Source organism: Chiroxiphia lanceolata, chromosome Z, assembly GCF_009829145.1.
Source record: "Chiroxiphia lanceolata isolate bChiLan1 chromosome Z, bChiLan1.pri, whole genome shotgun sequence".
Taxonomy (NCBI): domain Eukaryota; kingdom Metazoa; phylum Chordata; class Aves; order Passeriformes; family Pipridae; genus Chiroxiphia; species Chiroxiphia lanceolata.
Genome location: NC_045671.1, coordinates 38461727 through 38482721, shown reverse-complemented (window position 1 = coordinate 38482721; position 20995 = coordinate 38461727). Strand labels below are relative to the sequence as shown.

General features: G+C 43.8%; 2 protein-coding genes across 7 annotated transcripts; one reads left to right on the top strand and one right to left on the bottom strand.

Moving 5' to 3' along the window:
- The first annotated feature begins 3427 nt into the window (after window positions 1-3427).
- Window positions 3428-10547, top strand: ANKRD34B (ankyrin repeat domain 34B). 6 transcript variants are annotated; one of them, XM_032675461.1, is made up of 2 exons: window positions 3428-5187; window positions 6515-10547. In XM_032675461.1, the coding sequence occupies exons 1-2, from the start codon at window positions 5132-5134 to the stop codon at window positions 8055-8057; spliced, it is 1599 nt and encodes a 532-aa protein (XP_032531352.1). In that variant the 5' UTR covers window positions 3428-5131; the 3' UTR covers window positions 8058-10547. The 6 variants fall into 6 exon arrangements, with proteins under 6 accessions (XP_032531352.1, XP_032531350.1, XP_032531349.1 ...); XM_032675459.1 differs by having other exon boundaries at window positions 3429-3650; window positions 4965-10547; XM_032675458.1 differs by having other exon boundaries at window positions 3429-4074; window positions 4965-10547.
- Window positions 10548-11357: 810 nt separating this feature from the next.
- Window positions 11358-20884, bottom strand: FAM151B (family with sequence similarity 151 member B). Its single transcript, XM_032675463.1, has 6 exons — window positions 20781-20884; window positions 20432-20557; window positions 19165-19330; window positions 16754-16971; window positions 15059-15194; window positions 11358-14096 (listed from the first exon to the last, which is right to left on the bottom strand). Exons 1-6 carry the CDS (start codon window positions 20797-20799, stop codon window positions 13943-13945), a joined length of 819 nt encoding a protein of 272 aa, XP_032531354.1. The 5' UTR covers window positions 20800-20884; the 3' UTR covers window positions 11358-13942.
- Between the last annotated feature and the right edge of the window lie 111 nt (window positions 20885-20995).

Here is a 20995-nt window from a genome sequence, read left to right as displayed (position 1 = left end):
GCAAATGTGCTGGGAATGCTGCTCTCAGGTTCTTCCGTATGTTAGATTAGTAAGTCAGGCCTATAAGTTAGTCACTGTTGTGCTTTTAGAAAATTCTATAGAATCTTCAGTTAAATTGTTTAAATTAGGCTATAGATTCATTGCTGTTAAGTTTAAGTACTGTTAAAACCTTTAGGCCTAAACCCTTGGTCAAATCCGGGACTAAGTTTGGCAGGGGAGTCCATTCTGAACTCTGTGACTCAATGGGAGGGTCTCCCTTATTCCTTTTGATCCTTACCCTTTCTCATACTTAACCTTTTTCCCAACCCCAGCTTCCACGTAGATAATTTCTGGTTGATCTTACTTTTAGATTGATTGATTTTAGATTTTGGTCCAGTTTTTCTCTGTGTGCTTTAATTATCTAGTAAGCAGCAGAGTGAACTTTGCCAACGAATTTTGTCGCGCTTTCACTTTTATATTAAACCTGATTTTGCTGATATCTTTGCCAGTGATTCTTTGAGTGACCTAAAACACTCATTTGTGACAAATATTTTGGTCAATTAAAATGAATGTTAGAATTCTGTGAGCAGAAAACTTTCCCCTGGCAGATATCCATCCAGCCCAAGTCTCAGTGAAATGTAGGAGAAGGATGTCAAGGAGTGTGATAAATATGCCATGTGCATATGCAAACATCTTCTATGTTTTATAATAAAAGTTGTGCTGCAGTGATGTGTTCCCTGCTCTGGTTTTTCACCCTCCTCCACTGTTAACATAAACTTCTTGTTACCAACAGTTGTTTTTATATCCAGCCAAAAGTAGCCATGGCGACATTTATAAGAAAAAATTCTAATTATCTTCATAAAAGTGGTCTTCCAAGGGCTGCTTTAATACACTTTTTATTTTTTTGGTCAATGATTCATGTTGGCTATCATAAACACGACAGCACAATGCAGGTAAGGATGGACGGAGGAATAAGGAAGAGCACAGTGAGAGCTGCAGGAACTGCAGAAGTGAAGATGTTTCAGCTGCAGGAGTGCTGACATTCAAGTGTACACTGCCTCTGTAATTCATATAATTCACCCAACAACAGGTCTGAGAACAGCAGTAACCTCCTGCAGAGTGGGTGTTCAATGCACATGCCTTTCCAAGGCTGCATGGCAAAGACTGAGTATTAAGAATGTGGATGAGGTACAGAGAGGAAAAGAAAACAAAGATAATTAGAATCTTACCACAGGAAAAAAAACCCAAAGCATCTGTGGCCATTCTCCCAACTTAATTTTTGAAACAGAAGGTTAAAGAGTAACTGAGGAACCTGCTCTTGGAATGTTGTTTGTCTTAGTGGCTTATTCATACCATTTGTCCAGCTCTTAGTCATGATGGTCTCATTGATTCTGACATGCACTTTTAAAAAATAGCACGGCACAAATCTCCTTCACATTCCTCCTGGAAACTTCTCTCTCCTAAAACAGCCCTTTGCAGCTGGTGGCTGGTTTTACTGTCAGTTTGCTCCCACCTCCCCACTTGGTTTGCTGCATTCACCTGCTGACTTTTACTGTACACCGAGATGACGTTGTGGAGGCAGCAAGTGCCTTTTCAAAGGGAGAACAGGCCCTCACAGAACAGCAGCACTGCAAACAGCGTTTGCAGGTAACGGCATTGCATTCCAACAAAACACCCTTGGAGTCCCTGGGATACCATCAGAAAGTCCTGTCACAGCAGAGTGATGGAGATGTCAGGATGGCTGCTCCAAGAGGAGTCACACTGGAGAAGCCCCATGATCTCCTGTGATGAACTGACTGGCCTGTGATGGGAGAGTGTGAGTAATGTCCACCTGGATTTCAGTAGAGCCACTGCCTCCCAGAAGAACCTCACAGGACCTTTGTCGGAACTGAAGAGACTGAGACAAGCTGCTCCTGGTCAGCCTGGAGAAGAGAAGGCTTGGGGGGGGTGTCTTACCAACCTGAAAGGGTGCAAAGACAAAGCCAGACCCTTTCCAGCAGTGTCAGAGCAAGAGCCAACGGGCACAAATTGGAACAAGGGTTTCCCTCTGAATACCAGGGAACATTTTTTCAGTGAGGGTGATCATGTGCTGGCACAGGTTGCCCCAGAGAGGTTGTGGAGACTCCATCCTTGGAGACAGTAAAGAAATGTCAGAAGTCATTGTGGGCAAGTGGCTTCCAGGTGTTCCTGGCTGTTAAGGGGGTTGGACAAGACATCCTTCAAAGATCCCTTCCAACCTCAACCAGTCTGTGTTTCTGTGAAGGTGTCCTAAACTTGTATGGAAATCAAGAAGGTTCTTTGACCGTGCTTTGAAATTTCACAGGATTTTAGCCAGTGAATTATCGAGAAGATAATTAGCCAGAATTATCGAGAAGTCAAACTTAAGCATACCTGAGGGAAGCACTTCCTCAGGCTCAGCTTCCTCTCATTCCCATTAAGGCCATCAAACGCACGCCCTGGGTGATGGGAAGCAGTGTGGTAGTGGAGAAGGTCCTTGGGTGGGTTGTTTCCAGCATTCACTGCACCTGAAGGAGATGACTGAGCAGAGCAAACACACCTCAGTGTTGTCCCTCTCATGAGCAGGGGTGGCCACACTCCTGTCCAGGAGGGAAATGACCGGAGGTGCTGTCAGGGAGGGCAGGGGGAAAGGGAGGGAGTGGAGGGGTGCAAGGTGTGTAATGGTTGGGGATCAGGCGGTGAGGGGGTGTGTGGGGGCTGTGAAGCTGAGGGAGCATGTGAGGGGTGTGAGTGAAGGTGTATGTGCAGGTTTGAGGGTATGTGGGGGGGTCAGGAGGTGTGAGGGGGTGGGTAAGAGCAGGGTTGTATGTGGGAGTGAGGTGTGAGGGAGGTGTGGGTTTGGGGTGAGGGGTGTGAGGGGGAGCAAATGTGGGCTTAAGGGGGTGTGGGACTGGGCATGAGGGGGTACTGGGGGTGTGGGGCGATATTGGGAGTGTGAGGGGGTATGGAAGTGGGTTTAAGGTGATGGGTGTGAGGGTGAGCAGGTGTGGGCATAAGGGGGTTTGGCACTGGGTGTGAGGGGGTATTGTGGATCTGAGGTGGGATACTGGGGGGGATGTGAGACTGGATGTGAGGGGACGTAGGTTTGAGGTGATGGGTGTGAGGGGGAGCAGGTGTGGGCATAACAGCAGTGAGACTGGATGTGAGGGGGGTGTTAGGTGTCTGAGGGGAGGCACCAGGGTCTGGGGAGGATGTGGGACTGGGTGTGAGGGGGGTATTGGGGGTCTGAGGGGTGTCCCGGGGGTGCGAGGGGGGCATTGAGAGTCTGAGAAGGGCACTGGGATGTGGGGTGGCTGTGGGACTGGGTGTGGGTGGGGCACTGGGGGTCCGATGGGGTACTGGGGGCGTGTAGCGGCTGTGGTACTGGCCGCGCGGGGGGGCGGGGGCCTGGCGCTGGCCCCCACCCGGCTGTGCCCGCCCGGGACCGGGGGCGGTGCCGGGGGAGGTGCTCGATGTCCCGGTGTTCCCGAAGGTCCCGCTGTCCCTCGCTCCCGGCGCTGTGCGAGGAGCGGCCGCTCCATCCCGACCGCCGGTAACGGCGCTGCCCCGGCAGCGCGGCGGGATGACGGGGTACGGCGTTTGATAGCTGTTTTGTAGCCATTTTAATAGCTTTATCCTGTTTGTGGTGTTAGAGCGTGCGCTGCCACTTCTCCGTAAGTAGTTTCCTTGCTTTTCACTGGCTGTCCCTCAGGGAATTGTTTGGAGTCCTCGGGTTATAAGTTGCGGTGGCAACTTCGGGGGGAGGGGGGTGTTGGTGGAGTAGCTTTGGCAGCGTTGGAACGGTAATTTCTTTCTAAATCAAAAGTTATTCATATTTGCTAAATTTCAGTTACAAAAAGAGTTTTTGCTACCCTGACTGAGAGAATTTACCAGGGTTAAGGTGGATGCGAAAAGTCACAGAAATATTTAGATGCTTATGCTCTTTAAGCCTGTAAGCAAGTCTTTTTTCAGAGATGAGAATCAATGGCAATTTTACTGGAATGATTCTAGACTCTCTAAACACAACTGTGAGAGCTTGATTAACTCTGAGGGTGCTGAGACACAGACGGCAGAAAATCGGGCTTTCACATTAAAAAGGTGAGGAGCACTTTGCAAGAACTCCTTCATTCATATTACGCATTCATGAAACTGTTGGTTATTTTTATATTTGTCTATACATTCTAACACTGATGTGCTCCTTCCTCCCTCAGTGTTGTGATTATTTTGACTGTTAAATTCAAAAACATGTTTTCATGCTATGAGGTACCCTGAGCTACTTTGTCTCAGAGCACTTTCCAGGACAATATTACTTTTTGAAAATAAAATTCAGCTCTTCCTAGACAGAAAGAGCATTGCAGGAATATTATTTGTACAAGGACAACAGGAATTTTTGGGTTATCTGAAAGACCAATCCATGATTCAGTATCACACACTGGGTTGCATAGTTCCTCATTCCTTAAACTGCTTTCAAACTTTAAACTGCCTTTAAAGTTTATCTTCACAGGTGAGAAGTGACTGTTTACTTTTAAGAACACATGCAGTCGTTCTGACATTGCAGTTAATTACATTTAGGAATGTTTTATAATTGCAATCTGCTGAGCACCCATCTGTGATGTATTATCACAGAAATTCCTCTTTTAGGAGGTCTGCTTAGACTGTGGTCTTTCACTTGAGCTGTGAGGCTTTTGGTCCAGTCCAGGTGTGGCACATGTATTCCCAGAGTCAGTGTGGGTCCTGTGAAAGTCTAGTTGCACTTTGTTCCCACAGTGACAAATTTAGGATGACACAGCCCCAGGCGCTCTCCTGTGATTAACAGATTCTCCAGATGAAGTCGTGGTTGTCATCCAGCACTCAGGAACATGCTCTGCATTGTGGTGTTCCTGTTGTGAATCTGTAACATCTCCTATTGTTCATATAGTGTCTGATTCTGAAGTATTTGTGGATTTTTTCCCCATTTCATGTATCTTTTTGCACTTTTCTCTGCACAGAAACATTTCAGGCTTTCTCCAGGCAGGTTCGTACCTGGCAACACCATCTGCTCCTAACTCTCAAACTTCAGCTGTTGTCTTAGGCCAACCTTACGCTGTCCTCACTCACATCAACAGTCCTGGTAAAGTCCATGGAAACAGCAAATTTAAGCAACAGGAGGCATTAGATGAGATGTCAGAAAAACAGCCTCACCTTCATTACTGACCTGCTGGATGACCTCAGGTAGCATTATTCTCTTTCCGTGCCTGTTTAACATTCAATGTTCTTTTGGCCATAAAAGGTATCTCTACAGATGAAAAGGCTCTTCCTATGTAAGAAGAGCTATTTGCCATTGCGTAAGTAATGTGAGCAGTTAAGTGTCAGAAGCGCTTTAGATAAATAGGAAAGAAATGTAAAAACACCAAGGACTTCCAGGTAAGTCAAAACCAAGGCAGAACACAATCAGAATTCCAACACGTGTGCTATCTGCAAGATATTTCTCTGCAGTTTGTTTCTGGAAACCTAAGTGCGCAAATTGATTAGATACTTTTAGAAAAGATTTTATAAAAATCTTGTATACGTTACTTGTCAAAAGTACACATAAAAATCCTAACAATGATTTGCACTTCAATGAAAGCTGAGATAGACAGTAGTGCATCCTGTAATTTCAGTATAATGGAGTGAATCCTTAAAGTAATTTCAGTGCAATTACCTTTAAAAAATGTTTTATCAAGACATAGGGGGAAAAGCCCAACCACCAGTCAAAGTCAGATTTTCTCCCCAGATTTCCAGGGAGGAAATCTGATGCTTTTAGTTTTGCTTGTTGGAGTTTTGGAACAAACTACACTGAGATCATATTTTGATTTTTGAATTCGAAGTAAAACAGAATGAACTTACTGCTCTTCAGTTAATCACCAAAACTTTACTAGTGCTTTCAGTGATGAATAAAATTGAGTCTCTGTTCATTTCCTTTGCAGTTAAACATATTTACTTCTCTAGAAATACACTGTAAATAAACAAATGTAATTTTCATATCCATGTCTGCCCTTGTATTGGAATTACTCTGCCAGGTGTTAAATACTGATTTTTTTTTTCTCTAAAGGTTTTCCCTACACACAGGTAAGCAAGCACATGTAAGAAGTGTTAGTTGTGTGTATGCAGGTATACATTCATACAAGGCCTTTTGTTATTTATGCCACATTAAGTTCTTAATATTTTGTGTGAAATCTCCTGATTTACTTTCCTGCTGTCAAATGTTTTTTTTGTTGTAGAGCTGATACTGTCTGCTCAGGCAGAGGATTGTACAAAAGACTGTCAGAAATAAAAAGGTGATAGCCATACTCTAACCTTCTACAAACGTTGTATTTATATTCAAGTGTTTTTTAAAGTTTTTAATGTATTTCTTGAAGTCTAGAGGGTGAGAACACTTTTCTTTTCTTCTTCTCTTCATACTCTTTTCTCAAAATATGACGGTGTTTGCAGGAGCAATTTGTACAGTTAAACCTTCTCTTTTTTTTTTTTTTTTTTCTGTTTTCTCTTCTCTGGGGGACCTCTTTGCTTTCTATGGAAGGCAGATCTTTTATAGGCCCTTGGAGGGAGTAGGTGAGATGAGCAGGATGATGGAGGTGGTGGAGGTGCCGCCGGAGGGGTATTCCCTGATCAAAGCAGTGTACCAGAGACGCCTCCGCCTCACCAGGCTGTTGATCGATGGGGGTGCCTATGTCAATGAGAGCAACAGCAGAGGGGAGACCCCCCTCATGGTTGCTTGTATGACTGAACACGTGGACTTGCAGAGTGCCAGCAAGGCCAAGATGGTTAAGTACCTGCTGGACAACAAGGCTGACCCAAACATCCAGGACAAATCTGGGAAGACGGCCCTGATGCATGCATGCTTGGGCAGAGCGGGCCCAGAGGTGGTGTCTCTGCTGCTCATGAGCGGGGCTGACCCAAGCCTGCCTGACCACTCCAACTGCTCTGCTCTTGTGTATGCGATAAACTCTGCAGACAGAGAGACCCTAGAGGTTCTGCTCAATGCTTGTAAGGCACGAGGGAAAGAGGTGATCATCATCACCATGGACAAATCTGCATCCGGGAGGCAGGAAACCAGGCAGTACCTGAACATGCCTCCCCCAGAGCTCTGGGAGTGCCAGTACCCAACTGCCTGCACCTCCCCATCGGAAATAGAACCCAGTGAGACTCCAGAGGGACCATTCAGCTTCAGAGAGCTGTATCCTCCACGGGAGGAGGACAGCTTATCTCAAGCAGGGTCACTGATGATGAAACCCAGCCCGACACAGGCCCGGTTCAAGCTGACCCATGTGCAGCAGCTGGAGTGTGAGCCTTGGATAAAGTGCTGCCCAGCAGTGTTTCACCAGAGGAAAATCGCTTCTTCACAGGAACTTCAGAGTATCACTCCCATAGAAAAGCTCTCTTGTAAAGTCAGTGGCCTTGGCTTATCAAAGAGAGTCAACACCAGTCCCCAAAGTATTGACAGGAAAGACACTGCTCATGTATTCAAAACCTCTGATGAAACTGGGTCCAGGAAACCACCACCTGACAAGATAAACTATCAGACTCCTTTTGTTGAAGAGAAACATAACCCCAGTGTGATTCCCATGGGTCAGAGTGTCAGTCTGGGACAAATCAGCTTAATTTCAAACCTCAGCGGTTTTTTCAGGAACAAAAATGCAAAACCAGATCACAACAGTTCTGATTCTCAGCTGATTGCTAGTCTAAGTCCTGCTGCTGCTGCAGAAGACAGTAAGTCAGCAATAGGAAAGAAAGAGATTATTTCTCCATCTCACTCCTTGTTACCAAGTTCTAGAGAAGTTCTGGAGAAAATGCCTTCTGTTACTGTGAAAGGCAGAAATCAGGCTTTCCCAGAAGGACAAGGGTCAGGAGCCTTAGCATTGGATCAGACAAGGCCAGATTTTCTGCCACCTTTGAGTGTGAAGCCTTGCCCCCCAGTTCAAGAGCTCACTGTCATAAACACAGTTTCTGGGATGATTTCTTGTGGGCAAACACAGTTAGGGCCAGCAGCACCTGCTTTTCCTAGGATGACCAAAAACACCAATCTACTGCGCAGGAGGCCGTATGAGCAGATTACAGTCTGAGCAGGTTAAACAATTACTGAATCTTTAATGGGGGATAAGGGGCTACAAACTCTTTGATATGTAAATATTCACTGCACTCCCCTTTGTGATATGGTGCATATCACAAAGTAGAGCGGTTCTGTGCTCTGTGCCTTGGGATGAGTCGAACAGCTTAAAGACTACATGAAGACATACTTAATGAATGAGGCTGCTTTCTGCAAACTGAGGAATATTTATTTTCCTGGTTTTCTAAGATTTTCAACTTACCTGTGACAGACTGAACCCACAATGCCTCTTAAGCACTGCAGTTGTAATTGTAGGTTGTAAATATGACTCCTAGATTTTCGCAAACATGTACTCTTTTTGCGCCAACAGAGGTCATACACATGGAGTTTGGGAACCTGAAACAGTTGACTGTGATGCTGGACATCAGCCTGACTGTCCAGGTTGTACAATACCCAAAAAACTCAGACACACCAGTGTGCAGGGGCAGGTGTACACAGGCAATGTCTCCTGCTTCTTTGACTTCACTCCATGTAAACAGTTAATAAAAGTCATGTTGCAGAGCTGTGCTGCCCAGGGAATTCCAGCTAAAGACTGGGAGCATGTTTCAGATGCCTACCTGGCCCTGGGGCAGGTGGTGCACAGCTCTGGGGTGCTGCAGGCCAGCACACAAAGCCTGCCAGCCCTGTCAGGAGTCCACAAGGAGCACAATGAGCCCTGAGTGTGACACAAACAAACTGCTCACACTGTCAACGAGGTGTCTTAGCCACCTGGGGCTGCTCAAGGTTCTGGCCTGCTGGAATCTGCTCCTCTCAGAAAAGGAAGGGTGGGGGAGGCAGAGCCTATATCTAAACAAGAGTCTGTCACTGTCAGCAGTTCTGGACTCCCCCCAAAAGAGATCTCCAGGTCATGCAGGAGCTCTTTGTCCCCAGTCACAGCCCTTTTCATCAGGGTACAGATGGTGGGGCACATCAAGTGTTCTTCAGCAAGGGCACTTCACACACAGGCTTGGGAGCAGGGAAAAGCTCTGTCCTCCTGCTCAGACAGACCTAAAAAAAGACAATCCAGGCGTGAGGAGGCCTTGGCACAAGTTGCCCAGACTATCCATCCCTGGAACTGTCCAAGGCCAGGTTGGACAGGGTTCAGAGCAACCTGGTCTACTGGAAGGTGTCCCTGCCTATGGCAAGGGGGTTGGGACAAGATGGGCTTTAAGGCCCCTTCCAACCCAAACTGTTCTGTGGTTTTAATGACAAAACTCACCTGGGAGATGGAAATTCACATTTTGCCTAATTTGAAGCAGAGGACTGCATGTCTTAGGGGTAGAAAACACTCCTCTGCAGACTCTAAGCTACTGCATATTTTTCATCATCTCTATCTAAAAATCCATCTTTCTTTGCTTTCCTTTAGTGTTCTACAATTCCAAACATGGCTCTGTCTTTGTGTGCATACCATAGATACTGGTCTGCATTTAGCATTTTAGATCTCATCTTCTAAATATTGAGAAAAAGTGAATGTGTTCTACGTTGTCATAGTTTACAGAAAGTAGTTGTACTGAAATTGTGTCTGTGTAATGTGAATTTCAGTATACTGAAATACTTTTTTTCTGAAAATGCTCAGTCAGTACTATGTCTGCTTGCAGCTTCAGTCAAAGTTCACCGAATCTGACATTGCCTAACAAATAACTGTGATGTTATTTAGCTTTGCACTTAGTATATGATAAAGGGGATGATAAACATGAAACAATTTAAAGGGGATGATAAAAACAATTTAAAGGGGATGATAAACATAATTCAAAGGGGATGATAAACATATTCTGTGTAAATATCTTTTTTGGAGTATTTGTTGCCATTCAGGTTCTGCCTTTTCCTTCTGATGTTGTCGGATCAGCCCCTGTGTACATCAGATAGAAGCAGGGATTATGTGGAAATCTTTTTATGACAGAGAAGTTACATGGAACAGAGTATGTCAGTATTAACTGAGTACAAATTGGTCCCTACACACAATATATTTTTCAAATGTTTTCCTGGCATTAAAAATGGAAATGGCAATTTGTCATTTCTTCATCTCACAATGAAATTAAATATTTGCAATGGAAAATGGATCTTTAAAAACATACAAGTCCTTTTTTAGAAGAAATCTACCATCACCAGGTGTTCTAACTGGTATCTGTGCTGAGGGTATAAAACCCAATTGATGCTGTTTTGATTTTAAAATTAATTATGTATATTGAGACTATTGCTCCCTTAACTGAAAGAGTAATTTTTTCCACAAAATACTTGGACAATGGAGGAAAATGGCAAGTGTCTTGAAAGGGAAGTTTTTCAGTAGTGTTACCAGTATTTTGTGATTAATTGTGGCGCAGAAATAACGTGAAGGGTTAATATTACTGTTTGTTTTTGCATTACTGTTATGAGTGACCTTCAAAGAAAAGAAGCTTTGTTCTCTTGATGTTGTTATGATGAATAAATAAAAGTTTTTTTTTTCCCCCACCAAGGGAACATGGAAATAAGCACATGCTTTTATTCACCACTCAGTAGATGATGAGTCACTGCCAAAGGTTCTCACTTAGAAGTATTTCTCAGGTTGCCTCTATGCAAGAAAATGGGAACAGTTACTTAGATTTAATCCAATATAGCTCAATTTGTGCAAAGTATGGTGTGAGAGAGGCTCTCTCCACCTGCCAGAAGCTTCCTGCGGTTCCAGTCATGGAGATGCTCTTGTGCTATCTTTGAAGCCCTTAATCCATGACATTTCCCAGCCACCCCTGATGTTCTTTTCAGTGAAGAACGGTCAGCACAACCGGAGTTTCTAATGTTAGAACCCCTCACTTCCCAAGGCACCCGAGATAAAAAACAACAGACCTTTCAGGTTCCTTTTTTGTCTCTGGGCACAGAAAATACCACAGGCTGAGAGTCTCCCCTTGCTGGTGTTGAAAGCTATGGTTTCCCATCTCTCACCTGCTGGTGAAAAAGCAGCAAAAATCATCTGCTCTTACTCTCAGTCAGTGTCACATCACAGTCATAAAGACCTTCAATGTGGAAATTACACACAATGGCAGTGGCACTGACATGATCAGTGTCCCCATGCATGTCAGTGACAGCTCCACCCAGGCACACAACAGATGAGAAAATGGATTTTAAATCCACGTGGTAACTTTAGAAAGGCCATTTAAAAATCACGCTAAGATTTTACATTGAACACCAAAGATTTTTTTTTTCTAATTGTACACAGGCCAGTTTATTCCCCAAATTCCTGAAATCCAGACACAGAACCAAGTACCAAACATTTTTAATTCCCCAACACTGTAACTTTTTTTTTCCCTTAAAGAAAAGGATGGGACTATTCAATCACCAAGTTATTAAATGAGTTATAAAGACTCCTAGTGTAATTTCAGCTTTAATTTGATGGTTTGAATTGAAAAAAAGGACGAGTTTTGTTGGGGGGTTTTTGGTTTTTCAAATGAATGCTGAAGAGGGAGATGTAGAGAACATCAGATGGAGCAACACATTTGAAAAATGTGCCTTTGGGGGCATTTTCTTTCATTCCACAGTACATTTAAACAACCAGCAAATAGCGTTTGTGCTTTGCTCCCATTGCTTCTGTGTCATGACAGGACACAGCTGGGTCACTGTGCAGGACACAGTGACATCTCTCTTCTGTACTGTGTTATTTTATCTGTTTACTAAGGTCCTTCAAATTCACAGAGAAACAGAAAGCTAAAAGTGCACTTGCAGTAAATTACCAGTGTTTGTATAATACAAGGAACAGATCCCTGACAGAAAGTAAAAGAAAAAAAAATAAAAAGACAGCTACAGCTAAAACAACACAGACTGGCTCTCCCACCAGAATAAAACCTGGCTTCATCTCACCATTACTGTCTCACTGCAGCCTCACACATAAATCGTTTTATTTTAGGAGAGCATTTGAATAAACACAGAGTAAGAAATTCAAATGAATTTATTTATGTGCAACTCAGACCAGACTGACATAAACAAGTTCACATGGAATTAGCAGAGATCTATGGGTAAAAAATACATACAGAAATTTAGATATGTAGGAAAATCCATACAATTCACCACACAGCCAAACTCTTCTGTCTTCACAAGAATGCTTCATAGAACTAATTCCTAGCACTTGTTTAATCTAGTTTTACATGTCTTAAATTAATTGCCTACATCAATTTTCCTGGTAATCCAGATCATGTCTTCTTTTAATTTTATCTGAATATCCCTGTTTATTCACATCCACGGATATTACTCAGAGATATATCTTCCTTAAAAACACTTCTAGCAATTGCTGATGTTTTTTATTCAATAGTTTACTGATTTTTAACAAATCCCAGTACTTCAGGTGGGAACTGGTCAATGGGAAAAAGGTTTCTAAATAACAGAAAAGTCTGTCTGTGTAGACCCAAAAACACCAAAACACTGAGAGATGAAATCCCTTAAGTCAATGAATGCAACTGCCTGCAACTATGGCTGAAAAATAAGTACTTCCCCCAAGTAAAGGATTCCATTAAAGGAATCACAGTTGCAAACCTGACCCTTTGGTGGTTATGGCCACTCATTTTGCCTGGTGGAATAAATGAAATTAAGTACTTTGTTTAACTATCCCAAGTACAACCAGATAGTTTCTTCCTTATATGGAAAAATTTTTGCTAATTTTACCCACACATAGCTTAGTAGGTAGCAAAAATGAGGAAGGCTCTACTCCTCAATAACACAGAACAATTATTAGATGGAGCTGTCAAAGGAGCCACTGGTAACAGCAGGGAGTCTTGGATTTTAGTGACTATGTGAAATCACCATGTTTCAAAATTTAGGATTAGGAAATGTAACTAATTTTTCTATCACAGCTGTACCAGGGCTATGTAAGAACCAAAAACTGCTGTAATTAACTTCAGCACTAACTATAAAGAGTTGTGTTCAACATCCGTATCAACCCAATTCCCACAGGAACCATGTGAGAGGAATGGGAACAGGAGGACAAGAAGACATGGCAATCCCTGCTCAGGGCATCAGCTTTTACCCAGAAATCAAAACCTCCTCTGACACCGTGTTTTTGTTTGTATTGTTTGTAAGGTCTGGCAGAGGCAACAACACACAGCTGGCGCCTCAGTCTGAGTGAATTCTGAGGGCTGTAGAAGCAAAACGGGCAAAACAAATGGTTTAAATGAAGCAGGTCAGGCTCTTCCCGCAGTGGTCAGCAGACCACTCAGTTCCCCTCAGAGGGAACTTCCACTTGTGAAAATTTGTGAAGTCCTGTCAGTTAAAGGGATGCACAAAAATCAGGACAACGCAGAAAATACCTGTGATCACATAAATTAGCTGTTTTTGCTGCGATCACTGATCTCCCTGCAGCTCCTTGGCTCTCTGGCTGCCAGAGACATGGCAGGGGAACATCTCACACACAAGTTCTGAGATTCCAAGCCCTTGAGAGAGGCACCAGCACTGCTCTGTCACAGCTCAGCTCTCTGACTGTGCCCGATGTGCTCCTTGCCAGGACCTCTCCCTGTGCTCCGGGCCAGGTCAGGATCACCCCCGGGGCTGTCCCAGGCCCTCCTGCAGCCCCCTCCCCACTCCCACTCAGCTCTGACGGGGCACAGTGACCACAGGACACAGAACTCCACCAGGGCTAACTCAGTACAAACAGCCCTTCTCCCTTTCTGGGATGTGGAGCCCCCAGGATCCCATATGGGGAGGAGGGAACACTGAAGAAGGCACTGGATTTCTGTTTGAGAAGCTTTTCCCCCAGTGTTGTACCAAATCTCCTCCAGTAACCAGAAGTGTGCTCAATATGGCTTCTCTGGCAAGGAAAATGCATTTCTCTGAACAAGAAATCCTCACATTTGAAAGAAATTACAATATAGAGCATTGTAACGTCAGGCATTGCCTGCTTTGCATTTACTGTTCTATTCCAATGGCTTTTTTGAATTCAGAATCTTGTGGCTCGAAAATGTCATAATAAACCCTACTTTTATCAAAGTTTTCTCGGATGGAAAGCAAATCCTCTACAGAATATATGTCGTCCTTTCCTGTCCAAACAGTGAGGCTGTACCTACATGCAAAAAAAAGGGAAAACAGCAAAAGAGAAAAAAGCACATAAATCAGAGAGACATTGCACTAATAAGCTCCTAAAAAATATTCACAACGATGATATCTCAATTTTAGTAATGTAATTAAATACAAAAAATTGCAACCTCTAGAACAATTTATCTGTGTGAGTGTTCTGCCAAAACAAGCAAGTAGTTAAATAAAAAATCTTGGGCAGATATACAGCAAAGAAATTACCAGGCTGAGCATTTAAGCTTTGACAAAGTAATCAATAGTCACAGGCTGAGCTGCAGAACAGGAAACAGGATGCAATCCCAGACGTGGGTGATTGTCATGCTCTGTTCTGTCGCCTCAGTGATGTGCAGTGATGCCACCTGATTAACTGAATTGTCATTAATTGCATGTAACTTTTAAAAAAACCTGAAAATCTCCACAGTATCAAGCACAGTTAAAAGCATTACTCTCCACGATCTCCTTATGACACATACTTAATGTTCCCCTTTGTATAATAAAACCGTATTAATTTAAAATATGGGTAAATCAGAATTTAATTATATGTCAGTAAAACTGGCTCAGGAATTTCTGTCTTCTAATCATGCCACTAAAAGATCGTGACTTTTATTCTGAGGTGAAAGAGAAAATCCTAATATTTCAGTGGGAATACTGCTTGTATCCAATGTGGATATATTTGAGACTGGCACAATTCATAAGACATATTCTTAATGCAGTAATATTGTGAAATTAATTCTTACTGTAGGTAATGAAAAAGAAGCTTTTGGAAACTTATTATTTTACAGAAATTAACAGTGACCAATTCTGTCAAATGAAACAAACAACGTGAGAGCTGAAGGAATTAAAGAACTGAAAGGGAAAATATTTCCAATGTCACTGGAATAAGTGTGTTGTATTTAATTTAACAGCTGTGTTTATAACAGGACAGGTGGGAATGGAGGCCCCCAGACCAACCTGTCTGACTGCTGGATCAGCCAGCGGAGAGTAGGGAGGGAGCGCGGCACTAGCACGGCCCTGACAGGGAATGTCACAGGCTGGGACAGGGCCTGGCACAGCTGAGACATCTCCTCCACCATCCCCCAGTCGTACCCTGCAGGGAACAACACTGGACTGAAAAAACCCTTCACAAACAACGCACACCCAACCCAGAGCTTGACAGAGTGATTCAGCTGTGACACAAAATGAGCCAAGTCAGGGACTGGTGAAAATTGTGGAATTCTGAAAGGAAATTTCCATATGGTTCTAAGAAAAAATAATCCCAGAGGAGAAAGGTAATATTAACATGGGAAAATAAAATGATTATTAAAACCTTCCTCTGCAGTAGCTGCACTGTTATTTCACATACAGCTACAGAACGTGACATTTTTAAATTCGCTGCCACTGACTCCAGGATGGACTCGTCTGACATTGACAGGGACCCTCTAGAAACAAAAACAGGAAGGAAAAATTAGGGAAAAAATTTGAATGAATCCCATAGAACTGAGTTATACACAAACAAAGCACACAAAACATTCTGCGCTTAAAAAAATGCAAACATCAAGCAATCTAAAACACTCCAAGTGCCTCTGCTGAGATTTTTACAAGCACTGCAGCTACCTAAATTAAGATTTCCCAGGTTATGCAGCTACCTAAATTAAGATTTCTTTTGTTTCCACAGGTTATGAAAATCATATAAACAACAGTTAAAAATTTTTTCTCAATTACTCATATGCAATGTGTGACTGGAAAGAATAAAAAAGCACCAAATATTAAAAAAATAGTCTTGTTGGACAAACAGCAACTTTTAGTTGAAATCAGTCAAATGAGCTGTTTTTCCCAAGTCTTCCAGCATACCCTTAATTAGTATTACCATAAACTGAAACCTAGAATGGAGAGAACATTAAATTAATTTTAAAATGTCGCTCAGTATTTCCAATGCATATTTCCACCAACTTTTTCCTGCGCTGAAAATATTTGAGAGAAAGCACTGAACAGTTTAATAAAATTACTGTGCATCATATAGCAAAATACTAAATCTTGCTAAAGAGTAATCAGCAATTGGAACAGTGTATAATTTTGCCCTGGTGGCCACAGACAATGCTGGTGGGGACCCTGCTGATCATAATGAGAATTACAAGAAAGAGGAATACTGTGAAAAGGACCCAAAAATAATGAAAAATGGAAAATTCACTGCAAAAATTCAATTATTCAATAGAAATGAAGACAAGGTTAACTAACAATTTGATTTCAGTGATCAAAAGAAGCACAGACAGGGTTTTAAATTTCTGGATAGTCTGTTCTTCCTCAGGAAACATGCCAGAATTCCAATTACCAAACCAATCCTCCAAGGATTCAGGGAGAGACCTACCTGAAACAGGGGCTGAAGGGTTTGTCTCCCGAAGCTCCTCAGTGCATGAGAATGAGTTGAAGAACAAAGGAGTTCATTTTAACAACAAAAAGATCAGATTTTTACGCAGTCCAGTTGCCAGTCCAACACTGAGGTAATTGCAGGATCACACTGCATCTCACACACCAGCAAAGAAAATCATTCTCATGTCATTCACTACGAGTTTCAAATAGAGGATGTTGCAGAGCTTGTGTTGAGTCAATTAAGAGACAAATGTGAAGAAAAGCAGCCGTGCAGGGTGAGGCCTGGCTAGAGCTATGTACCTTGCCCATGGTGGTGGCCGTGCCAGCCTGTGGTCCAGCCCAGGGACAGGGTGATGTCGGGGAAGGTCGAGGTGATGGTGCCGAGGATGCTCTGAGCGTTCAGCGCTGGGCGGCTCCCACCGGGCCCTGCCAGGATGTCCCCGTTGACCCACACAGGTCTCCTCAGCTGCTGTTCCACCTGCTTCAGCAGCTCCAGGGATGGTCCCACGGCGTCCATGCTGTGGAGGATCACCAGGGGAACCAGGGAAGGCACAGCATGTACAGAACGGGTGCGTTACTTAACCGTCCTGCTCAGACACTAATCGAATGCTGACGACCCTCTGCCAGCAGGGGCTTGTCCTACACCTCTCAGGTTGCCATTCTGCCACACCCCTGCTCCCAGAACCTCCTGGTGTTACCTCACAGCCCCCCAGGCTTGTCACCTCTTCGTCTTGAAGGGTGCTTGAGAAGGGTTTTAAAAAAGGAAGCTACTGCAGGCTCCAACACTTCTGTTTAATGAGACCTGAAATCCATAGATACTGTAAATATATTTATTTATATATATTCCTGTGGTTTATATCCAAGGGGTGAAAGTAATCTCTTCCAACTTCAGCCACACTCAGCATTGCAAAGATCCAGACCGAAAGTTACCTTCACACCTTTGCAAGCCAATCCACCCATACTAAGAGAATAAAAAACCCCAAACTGAACATTTTCAGGCAACTAAAAGAGTGAAAGGACACCCATTTGAGCACTTTATGCCTGGTCATGATTTTTCCTACAGTTCAAAAGTGTGGCAGCACAGAAAATCTGCCTGTCAGACGTTCACCCCACATTTAATTATTAAATGATTAAATATGAGTTGTCATTATTTGAGCAACCAGTGCAGCACACCTTGTAAGCATTTAACAAAATCTAGAGTCATGTATTCTGACTGTTCTTTCAAATCAAAAGAAAAAGCACAAGTAGCTTTTTCTACCTCTATCCCATCAAAACTTTCAAAGCACCAGTACTCTGGAAGAGAAGGAGATGTGGAACAATGGGGAAAAGGAACGAACGCCAGGAAAACCTTTTTTCTCTTACAGTACATGAATTAACACTCTATAAAACGTTCAGGAATTTAAAATCATTATAGTCAGAGCTCTCATATTAGGTAGCTATAAAGCCAAAAACTGTCCCCTGAGCTGCTTGCATTGTTTCCTCTGAAAAGTCATTTTGTATATTTTAACTTTTGTATAGTGGCAGGAATTCGACCCAGTGCTTCCAGCTGAGATAAGCTCAAGTCTTACAGGAGAAAAATTAGTGATGGCCTGAGTTAACGTGTGGGCTTCAGCATTTCTTGCACTGTCTGAGGCCAGGACAGATCACGTCTGTCAAGGACAGTGAAGAGCCTTCCTTTGTACTACAAAGTATAAGGTATTGTAGAGAGAAAAAAGCCCAAAGCAGCATCTCTTAAAATAAACAACAACACAGAAAAAAAACCCCAAAGCAAACATCAAATTCTGTTATCACTCATTTGACTCCATCTGCACTGTGTAATGTATTTTTAAATGCTTTTATACAACTAGACTTTTATAATGCAACATACTTTTAAAAGCTTTTTTCAAATCACTGCAATTGGCTGTAAATTCCTCATGGAAAACCAAAAAGTAGGTGGTTTTAAAATTAATTTCAACAATAATTAAAATAGAAAAAAAATCCCCAAAACCACAAGAAATAAACCCAAATGCCTACTTTGCTTTACTCTCCTCTCTGCCCATATGGACATACACAGATTCTGTAACAATAAACTGATTTAGCCTGCCCACATATTTTGCATTTTCGAGAACTTTTACACAAAAACAGTGACTGTGTTACACAGAACAACAGGTGTAAATCACATTTTACAACTATCTGTTGGGGTTTTTTGCACTTTTATAGTGCAGTGAGGCATTGATGAAGCTCTTTGCAACTTGCTGCCAAAATAGACTTTGCAAATGGAAATTCAGACAAAGCTGAAGTCAGGAGCTGCAGAAGTGAATGTCTGGAAATCACAGCCTACTTCCAAGGCTATCTCATGAGGTTTTCAGGTGTATTCTCCATTCAAGACAATGAAACAGCTAATGGCTAAATTCTGAATGAACTTCTGAAAATCTAGTTAATAAATCAGGCCAAAGATAGGAGCCTTCCAGAGGGATACCACCATTTCCCTTTTCCCAACGGAAAAAGTTTGCCCAAAGTAACTAAAAAAATATTATTTGCAGTTCAAAACACTTTCAAAGCTTTTATTCTTGTGATGCATTTATTAATAGGGATGATGTTTCCTCATTCCTTGCTTAGGAAGGAATGCATCACACAAAATGGCACAATAGGAAAAAGTCTGGTCAACCATCACCTGTAAAATTGTTAACCATACGATTGCAAACAACATAAAAATCTTTTTGTGGAGATACCTCTTAAAATCCAGCTTGATGCCTTTATTGGTGTTGACCATCTGTGTCAGCCACTCCTGCAGTGTGATGTCACTGTCTGTGTCAGGGGGGTGAGCCAGGATCGGGTCTCCCTTCCCTCCCTCCCCACCACGGAGGAGAACATCAGCTTCTACCATGTGCACATTGCCTGGGGGGGATAAAAACTGAAGCTCTAAGGTGCAAAACCAACAGTTTCAGTGTCTGCTTCACAGAAACAATTACTCAACAACTCTTCCCACACCAGCCTGTGTTCACTTACTCCACACAGGCCATCCCCAGTGGGAACTGCTGTCTGTGACATGAAAGATACATTTCTCTACTTGCTTAACTCACAAACTCTTTAAAGATTTACAGGCATGTGAAAATTGATTTTTGTAGATACATTTGGCTGAGTAATCACATGGGGGTTTTTTCATCAGAGAAACGGACATCCAGCATGTGAATCCACTCTTGTTAAATTTCAAATCTTTTCCTCTCAAAACAGGGTTCCAGACAGATACTTTCAGATAAAGATGAGCACAGGATTTAACACTGGCAGAGACTGAGCACTCCTCTTGTCTCATTCTCAAACCTGACCCGGTCATTTCAGTCAAAACTTTAAAAACAAGTCAGCCAGCCAGGAAAACAAGAGCTGAAACACAAGACAGGCGAATGGGAGTCTTAGGAATGCCGCAAGCTCTAGAAAACAGCTTTATATAATGAGTCTGGGCAGTGCTACCAGCTTTGCAGAGAATCGAATACATACAGTTCCTTAGACTAGAATACTAATAAAAAAGCTAGTAATGATATTCAAGAGAAGGCACATTACATATGGAATTACATAAATATTTCCCAAATATTCATATAAATTCACATAAAACTCCCTGCTGCCCAGACTGGGGCATCACGGATTTTCTCATTCTACAACTCCCTGACAGGAGGGTGGAGCCAGTGGGGGTTGGGTTCTGCTCCCAGGAAACAAGGGACAGGACAAGGGGAAATGGCCTCAAAGCTGTACCAGGAAAGGTTTAGTTTAAGCCTTGGAAGGGGCTGTCCAGGGAGGTGCTGGAGTCCCCATCCCTGGAGGTGTACAGAAGGTGTGAAGATGTGGCATTTGGGGACACGGTTTATTGGGTCCGCTGGTGCACGGACGAAGGCTGGATGCGATGGTCCTGGGAGGGCTTTTCCAACAGTAATGACTGAGCAGGGCAGGAAAGAGAAAGGAGAAACGAGAAAGGGGAAGGGCTGGCAGGGCCAGTCCCGCACTCACTTCGCGCAGCCGCGGCCGCCCGGGCCCTGCTGTTGGCGGCGTGGAACCAGCGCACGGCGGCCCCGTCCCGCGCCGTGATGCGCCCGGAGCGAAGGAAATGGTCCACGGGCCACTCGCTCCAAGAGCCTGCGGGGACATGGGGGTCCCTAAGCACCGCCCGCACGGGAGGACACGGCGGGACCCTCAGCACCGCCTGGAACCGCCCCAGCCCCGCCTGGGCTCCTCTACCGCGGGGCCCAGGGCGGTGGAGCTCCCCTGTCTCCGCTCCTCGCCGGCGGCTGATGGAGCCCCTCTCCCCTGTCCCCGCTTCCCGAGGACCGAGTCCGCCCACGCCGCCGCCACCGCTCACCCACGGTCTCGCTCGCCATGGCCCGGCCTATCCCGCCCCGCCCGCAGGGGTTGGGCCCTTCCGGCACCGCCGCCGCCACAGCGGGGCGGGACCGGGAGGGGCGGGGCAGGGCAGGGAGGTTTAGGAAGGGAAGGTTTGGGAAGGGAAGAGACGGCACGTCCGGGGCAGTAGCCCTGGGGTGGACAGTGTGCCTGCAAAACGGGGAATATTTCAAC

Bases quoted from the DNA above. Each gene is read 5' to 3' on its own strand.
- FAM151B (XM_032675463.1), bottom strand. The intron at 15,195-16,753 runs GTACATAGCTCT...TGTTCCCTGCAG, and splicing joins CGGCCACCACCATGGGCAAG to GGTACGACTGGGGGATGGTG. The intron at 14,097-15,058 runs GTTGGTCTGGGG...TTTTGCATGTAG, and splicing joins CTGATCCAGCAGTCAGACAG to GTACAGCCTCACTGTTTGGA.
- ANKRD34B (XM_032675459.1), top strand. From the start codon at position 6,411: ATGACGGTGTTTGCAGGAGCAATTTGTACAGTTAAACCTTCTCTTTTT.